Consider the following 8,063-nt stretch of genomic DNA (forward strand, 5'->3'; position numbering starts at 1 on the left):
GGGGAGCCCTCCACCTGCACCTCCCTCCCGGCCAGCTGCCGCTCGGCTGCGGTGGAGCAGGTTGGGGGCTGCGCGGGGGTGGCTGGGCCCCGAGCAGGGACCGGACCCCCCGCCCGGGGTCCCAGGGGACCCCCTTGCGCTCCGGGAACCCATGCCTGGGAGCCACGAAAAGCCCTGCCCAGAGCACCCCAGAGCAGCTCTGCCTGCCCTTCCCTGGTCCCGGGGGCTGCTGCACCCTCACGTCGAGGTGCCTCCGTCCCAGAGAGACCCTGATGGCTGGGGCTGGGCCCCGAGCAGGGACCGGACCCCCCGCCCGGGGTCCCAGGGGACCCCCTTGCGCTCCGGGAACCCATGCCTGGGAGCCACGAAAAGCCCTGCCCAGAGCACCCCAGAGCAGCTCTGCCTGCCCTTCCCTGGTCCCGGGGGCTGCTGCACCCTCACGTCGAGGTGCCTCCGTCCCAGAGAGACCCTGATGGCTGGGGGGTAGAGGAGACCCCGCAGGGCGTGGGGGGGCCGCAACCTGCACTGACCTCCTTGGCTTTGAGGCGGAGATTCGCGCCTGCTGCCGCCGGGTCCCAGCAGAGTCTTTTAGGGGGTGAACAGCGGGAACCCCTCCAGCCCTGGTCCCTGGGGCCGGACCCCACCAGCCATAAGCTGGGAGAGGAGTGCCCAGCCCCTGCCAGCCGGGTCCCCCCGTCTCTGTTCTGGTCCAGCCGGGGTCTCGTAGGAGCACCTGCTCCAGGGCACCGGTTCGGACCCACCCTAAAGGCCGCTCGGCTTCTCCGAGGTTAGGGAGCAGCACTGGCATCAGGAGATGGGCACTGGGGCTGGCCTGGAGCCCCCCGCCCCTCGGTCCCAGCCTGGCAGCTGCAGGGAGGGCAGGAGGAGGCTGCGTGCCTCCGAGGCAGGGGGAGGCAGGCGGAGGGTCCTGTGCCGCGTCCTGACCGCGCTGTCTGTGCTGCAGGATTACATGCAAAACGTGCACGGCAAGGAGATCGACCTGCTGAGGACGACCGTGAAGGTGCCAGGCAAGCGGCTCCCGAGGGCGACTACGGCCACGGCCCCCAGCGCCAGCCCCAAGACCAACGGGCTCGCCAAGGAGCGGAGCAGCACGCAGTTCCCGGGGAACACTGGTAAGACCAGCGGCCACGGCCACGGCGGGCACCCGTGCTCCCCTTGCACGCTGGCTGCGCCCTGTCTAGCCACGTGGGCAGCTGACACGATGCACAAGGAGCCTGGTGCTCCCTGCCTGACAGCCCGTCGTGTTTTATGCACGGGGGCCTGAGTTTGTCCTGCTGACAGGCAGCGCTGGGCAAGGCTAGTCCTGGGGGTGGGGGCGGTCTGGGCGCTGCGTGCCTGTGGGCGCGCGGATGCACGGTGCAGGAGGAGCCGGTGCGTCGCTCACTGCTGTGTGGCAGCGAGGCCTGAGACACGGTCTGGCTGGGTGTTGCGGGGCTGGAGGGCAGGGGTCAAGGACGGGCCGCAGCGTCCACGCTGCAGAGGAGATGGGCTGTGCAAGTTCATTAGCAGTCGCTCGGGGCATAGCATTGTACGTTGCTCCGTGCTTGGGCATCGTGCCTCATCGCCGTCCAGGCAGAGGGGTCAGCAAGGCAGGGGCAAGTCGGTGCACCTCCTTCCCTTGCCGTCTGGCGCCAGCTCTGCTGCTTTAGGGCCTTGGTTTTAATGCCCTGGTCTGGAAAATGGTTTCCCTCTTGCGGTGAGGTGCGGGGACTGGCTGCGCCAGGGAGATGAGCACCGTCAGAGCGGCCAGAGCTGCCTGATGCTGGCAGGAAGGTGCTCGTTTCACAGGGGCGAGAAGAGGCAGTTTCTTAGGGTTTCGCTGAGTTGACTCGGGGCTGGGTGGGGAGTGGGCCGTGAAGCCACAGGACTGTGGGGGCTGCGGAGCGAAGGGGGCTTTGCTGGGTGCTGCCAGGCTGGAAAAGGGTAATGGGCTTTGCAGCGGGCAAAGGGGATGGAGGGCCAGAGAGCCCGATGCCGGCCCTGGACAGGAGGGTGGAGCCGCTAACGTGGGACCCCGTCGGCTGAGAGAACCCGCGTCTCTCCGGTGGAGCCCGTCTCATCGCGCCAGCCTTGGAGGGGTGACCGCAGGCTCGCTGACCAGTCTGGCAGCACGTGCAGATGGGGAGAGAGCAGCTGGTGGGTCTCCCGGAGCCCAGCCCCAGGCCGGCCGTTCCTAGCCCAGCTCGTCAGCATCCTCATCAGTGACCAGGCGATGCCAGAGCTTTGCTGGTGATGGTTTCAGATGGCGTGGAGGGGTGGGGTAGGGGTAACCCGACGGCAGGTGCTCGGGGGGGCTGCAGCCGGGGCCCAGGAGAGGAACCGGCTTGAGGCTGTGGGAGCCCGGTCCACCCTGCTTCTCTGGAGGAGGCCGGGGGGGGGGCCCGCCAGTGCCGCCCGCAATGGCCTCAGCAGGTGGCAGACGATGGCATCCACAGCCGGTCTTGAAAGTGCAGTTTCCTGGCAGCGCGGGTGATGCTGTCGCAGCAGGCGCACAGGGGCAGGGGGCTCCATGCAGGCCGGGGTCTGCAGCGAGATGAGACCTCTCCCTGGTGCCCACCCGGGCCTGCTTGCATGGGTGGGGAAGGTGACAGCCCCTCTGGCCCTGGACGCTGGAGCCGAACTCTTCCCTTCCTGGGACTGGGACGGGATCGCTGCATCGACATCTGCTCGCCAGAACATGCACGACTCGCCTCGAGGCGACGTGTCATCAGGGCTGCACGGGTCAGGGGGGATTTGTCCCGTGATGCACAGCTGTCCAGGTGCGTTGTGTGTGTGCATATGTTTACACGTGTGTGCACATGTTTCTCACCTTACTCTGACACGCTGGGGCCAAGGCACCGGGCCAGGTGGCCCAATCCCCTGAGGTGGTGAGGATCTCCTGCCTCCTGGCCGAGGTCTGGGCCGGGCCTGCTCCCATGGCTGGACCTCGCGTTGGGCAGAAGTCCCCGAACACCAGATTTGGGCCTGGAGGGAAGCTCTGCTCAGACTGGGCTGCAGTGGGAGGCTCTGGGAGGACTTTTGGGAGCTTTCTGGAGCGTGCAGCCCTCATTATGCTTCCCCCTTGGACCTGTCAGGCACACTGGCGTTGCGTCGCCATCCTCCTCCTTCATTTTGCAGCTTTCGCCTTCTTCCAGCATCGTGGTTTTTTCCATGGAGTGAGACAGGGAAGAAAATCCAGGCAGGGACAAGACTCGCTGAGCCCAAGTGCCGGGTCTATTAACAGTTTTTAGATCTAATTAAATGCAAATAACTAGCATTAATGCCGCATTAAGGCTGAGCAATCAAGCCCTTAAAAGTCAGGAAATTCCCCAAGTGAAGGTGCCTGCCCCGCGTTACCTCCGCTGCTCTGCACTTCTTGCTGGTGTGTTAACCACGAGCCGCGCCGCCTGCCGGGGCCATGAACAGCTGGCGCATTGGCATCGCGATCCATGCCCGGGGAGACGGGCAGGGGTCCTCCATCCTCCCCCTCTGCCATCCTCCCTCGTCCCCCAGCCGTGCCTGGGCTGAGCCGAGCTGTGGGGAGTGCTACCCAAGCCGCAGGCCCTGGTCGCTGATGGGGCACAACCATGACAAGCTGGCTCCACGTGGACCTGCGGTCAATAGACCCCTGGGCAGGCCCGGTGCGGCCCCACGTGGCCGACAGACAAGCCCCCGTGGCATTTGAGACCCGGTCTGCACAGGACGTGTGCCCCGGAGCCAGGGAGCGTCAGGACGCAGGTGCCCTGTGCGGCCGCACTGCAGACCCCGGGCCCTTGCAGCGTGGTCCTGGCTCCCACGACCGTGCTGGGATCTCGCGGCCAAGCCCAGCCTCACCCCTTGAGGTGCCCTTCTCCTCCGTACTCGGTGCATCCCCGGCCGGGCCCGGCTCCGGTGCTGCCCCCCAAGGGCTGCAGCTGCACCCCACGCCTTTCCTGCCTGGTGGCCCAGAGCTGAGGGCATGGCTGCCCTGTGCTCCCGATGCGGGACATGGCACAGAGATATGTGCCTGGTTGGACATCTCTGGACCCGGCTTTTCCAAAGCCGTCCATGCCCAAAGCGCCGTCCCTGTGGCAGATGGAGATGGGAGCACGCGGCGCTCCGGGACGTTGGCGCCCAGGGCACCGCGAGGGATGACCGGGAAGTGGCTGGTGGAGCTTGTGGGACCTGCCAGAGGCGCACACGGACCTGGTGCCGAGGCCGGGGCAGAACCCAGCAGCGTCCCCGCTTCCTCCTGCCCTCCCCATGTGCCACTCTGGGTGCAGGGCCCATCCCGGCTGCCACCAGAGCCCTGCCCAGCATGTGGGATCGTGACACGTGTGCTGAGCAGCCAGACCCCCGTGCGTGGGCCGCCTCCGTCTGGCGCTCCTGAACGGCAGGCGCTGCTTCCGATTAAGGCAAGTGTGAATGCAACTTGCTCGTGGCGCTGCATTGGCACGTCAGTAGGTCCCCAGTGCAGGTTCGTGTCCTCTGCGTAAGGAAGTAGCTGGTAGCAGTAGAAAGCTGTTCTCCTCTGCATGGACCTGGTGCTAGGCAGGGGCGAGCTGTGCCTGGTGTCGGCAGGTTTTGCAGCTGCTGCCTCGGCAGCGGAGGGATGCTGAGATGGGGGATGTGGGTGCCCGGCAGGTCCAGGCTGCGTAGGGGCTGTATGCACCGGTAGCAGCCCCGGTGTCACTGTCACCTTCTGCACCAAAGTCCCACCGCACCAAGTGGCTCCTCTGCTCCTGGACTCCCCAGCCTGTGCTCCTGTCCCCACCTGGCTCCCCAGCTCCAAGCCCCTCTCCCCTGCAGCCCCTGGCCCACCACCTTTCCCTCTCCCCCAGTCTTGCCCTCTGCGCTGCAGCCAGGTGGGTCCCTCCTTGCTCTCCAGCAAGGGAACCCCAGAGAGGGCAATGGAGAGGCTTCTTGCCAGGAGGAGCCCTCACTCAGCCCCGGGGATGGCGCCTGTGCCCAGGCGGGAGGTGTGCAGGGCTCTGTGCCACCCTCTGCCACATCTCTGTGCCTGTGCACGTGGATACTCCAGGGCTGATTGCACGCCCAGTTTCCGCAGGCCTGGCTGACCGCACGGCCCTGACCTCAGGGTGACCCCTGCCACGGGTCAGTGCCTGCCCAGAGCCGAGAAGGGTTAGACAAGAGCATGGTTGTCACGTCAGCAGGGTTTACCTGAAGCTGCAGGGTCCGTCCCCAAGCAGATGCTCTGCTTTGCTCCCTGTGCAGACGTCCAGTTTGTGCCATGCAGATGCTGCAGTTCGGGCCCTAGCAATGCCCACGGGACAGTCAGACCCCTCTCCACGTGCGGCCTCCTGCTCCTATCGTGACGGGGTCCCACGCTGCCTGTGTCCCTCGTTCCCCAGCGCTTCTCGGTTGCATCAGCTGGTGACGTGGGGGGTTTGCTTCTCGCCCCCTTCCCAGACCACATCCACACCAGCGCTGGGTCCAGGGGTTCGTTCTGCCAGCCCTTGGTCCTGTCTCAGCTGGTGCTGGGGCTGTGCCGGCACTTTGCCTTTGACTCTCGCTGTCTCGATGGTTTCCCAGGAAAAGCTGTTACAAAGGGACTTGGGAGTTCACGTGAATGATGATGAAATGCGCAGGCTGCTCAGAGCACCTCCGAGCATTACTTATCGCTGTCTCCAGCACCTGGCAGCAGTCCTGGAGCACTCCTGTGAACTGGGGGAACTGGAAGGATTGGGAACAAGCGGATGGAGGGAGCCAGTGCTCAGGCCAGGGCAGGACACCTGCTCCAGGGGTCTGGACTCTCTCCCGCAGTAATGCACCGGGTTAATGGCCCAGGCACCTCTGCTGCCGGTGGCTGCAGGCTGGCGGTCTCTTGGCCTGATTTCCGGCCGTGCTGGTGCCACGCAGCTTCCCCGGGCAGCAGCTGGAGCGAGCCGTGCCCGGCATGCCTGCCAGCCTGGACTGCGTAGTGGTGGGCACGTCCAGGCAGGAGGTCCCTGCGATGGCTAGCAGCACTGAGCAGCAATGGCCCGGGCCAGATGCACCCCGCTGGGTTTGTCGGGCAGCCACAGAGGGGACAGGGCAGCAACCCCGTGGCCAGAGACTCTCGGGCTTGGCTGGGAGGCACAGCGCAGGAAATGGGCCCGGGCACAGGAAGCGTCAGTGCCCAGTCGCCTCTGGGGGCTGTGATGCAGGAACCTTGGTTCCTGCCCCCCGGCCGGACGCTCATCTCTCCCTGCGCCCTCTCAGCCCTGCCGCTGAGTGCAAGAGCCCCTCTGCGCCAGCCAGCCGCGGCCAGCTGCCAGCCCCTTCCCCGTCACGCCACAGGCTTGGTGCTGCCCCGCGACCCGACCCCCTTCCCCCGTGATCAGGAGGGCCTGGATCGTTGAGGCTCTTGTGGGCACGGCAGCAAGGGGTGGCGGGAGGCTTGGTGAGTGTGCATGGCCCTCCATGCATGGGGGGAGCGTGGCGGGGCAATGGTGCACGGGGCTATCCCCCTTGGCCGGTGGGGCAGGAGCAGGCGGAGACCCGTGCCCAGGAGCGGGAGGCAGAGGCGTGCGTGGAACGAGGGGCCAGGCTGCTGGGGTGGGCATGAAGCATCCCTGGAGACCCGTGCCCGGGGGCTGTCCTGTCCCTGCACGTGGTGCGGCTTCCCAGGTCCGCGGTCTCACGGGGGTCTGCCTGGGTGATCTGGCTTTCGTGTCTATGGCGAGAGCGACCCCGGCGTGCGGCGCGGGAGCAGAGCACGGGCTGCCTGGCTCCCCAGGGGAGAACCGGCTGCTGCCCAGGGGTGCGGGTCCCCGTTGGGGGTGTCTCACGGCAGGCTCCAGGGTACCGAGGAGGAGGGAGGAGATGTGTGGGGGGAAGAGGAGACGGGGCAGGCTGTGGGAGACGCTGCTGTCAGGGAGAGGCAGCAGCGAGGCAGGATGGTCCCTGCTATGCAGCATGGACTCCCGGGCCGGTGCTACCCAGGCCCTCCTCATCCTCGCTCTGCGGAGCAAGCAGGCCTCCCTCCCCGGTGCCCAGCTGTGCCTGCAGAGCCCCGGGTGACGGTCGTGCCATGGCTTTGGGAACCAGCGCCTGCTCTGCAGCAAGGGGGACTCCCTTGGCCCTTGGGAGGTCTGGGTCTCTTCCCTGCTGCACGCAGCGCCCGTACCGCGCAGCAGTGCCCGTGGCCAGGGTGCTGGCTGGTCTCTTGCAGACGGTGAGGCCCGGGCCCTGCAGCCCTGCCTCTCTCCGCAGCGCCGGCAGCTGAAGGTGCTGGAAAAGTTGTTGGTGAGTTGCTTTTAACTGGTGCATGGGGGCGAGAGCCACACTGGGAGCCCGCGTGGATGGCAAGGGCTCTGCTGGGTGCATGCACAGAGCCAAGGGCACATGGCCTGGGGCTGACCATGTCCACATGCAGGGGGCACGACACGGCCCAGATCCTGCGTCTGCGGCAGGGGCTGGGGCGAGCGCGGCCCCCCGATGCTCCGTGCGGCAGCGTGAGGCCCGGCTCCCCCAGGCCGGGGTTGCTGAGCCTGCTGTGATCATGTCACGTCGGGCTCCGTCGATGTTAACATCTCATTATCTTTGTTACTGTAATTACATTATCCGCTGCTTTATGCAGAATTATTCTCCGAGGACTAATTGATGGATCCATGTTTAATTCATTAATCATTAGCATCAAATTCGACAATTACAGTGCACACTGATTGTGGAATTTCAAATGTAATGAGGGGAGAATTAACAAAGAAAAGGGAAAACCTGTTTCCCTGGCACACTGCTGCTCACCGTGGGGGACAATGACATTGAGGAAGGAAGAGCGAGGCGGCAGAGCCTGTGCTGGGTCACGCGGGGCGGGACGCGAGACCTGCCGTCCACCCTGGCCTGCAGGACAGGGCACGGCCCGTGTCCCCCCTCCCGCCCCCGGGACCTGGACGGGTGTCCGTGCGCCAGGAGGGGAGCTCAGATCCGGGAGGGCAGACCTGCTGGACAGCGGCTGGGCTGGGCTGGGGAGGCAGCGGGGCCCCCCGGCAGCAGGGGGCTTGTGGGGTGCACCCAGGCTCGGGCGGGGGTTTGGGGTGTGCCCTCAGGACTCCCCTCCCGCACCTCTGTCAGCCCAGACCCAG

At 66.2% G+C, this 8,063-nt stretch overlaps 1 protein-coding gene across 1 annotated transcript in view; it reads left to right on the top strand.

Annotated features, from left to right (window-relative positions):
• Positions 1–8,063, top strand: part of AGAP3 (ArfGAP with GTPase domain, ankyrin repeat and PH domain 3) — a 97,058-nt gene that overhangs the window by 63,690 nt on the left and 25,305 nt on the right. Inside the window, exon 11 of the mRNA XM_025193515.1 lies at positions 965–1,133. Coding sequence (XP_025049300.1) covers positions 965–1,133 — 169 coding nt within the window. The remainder of the gene's footprint in view (positions 1–964; positions 1,134–8,063) is intronic.

Source organism: Alligator sinensis, unplaced genomic scaffold, assembly GCF_000455745.1.
Source record: "Alligator sinensis unplaced genomic scaffold, ASM45574v1 scaffold1660_1, whole genome shotgun sequence".
NCBI classification, from domain to species: domain Eukaryota; kingdom Metazoa; phylum Chordata; order Crocodylia; family Alligatoridae; genus Alligator; species Alligator sinensis.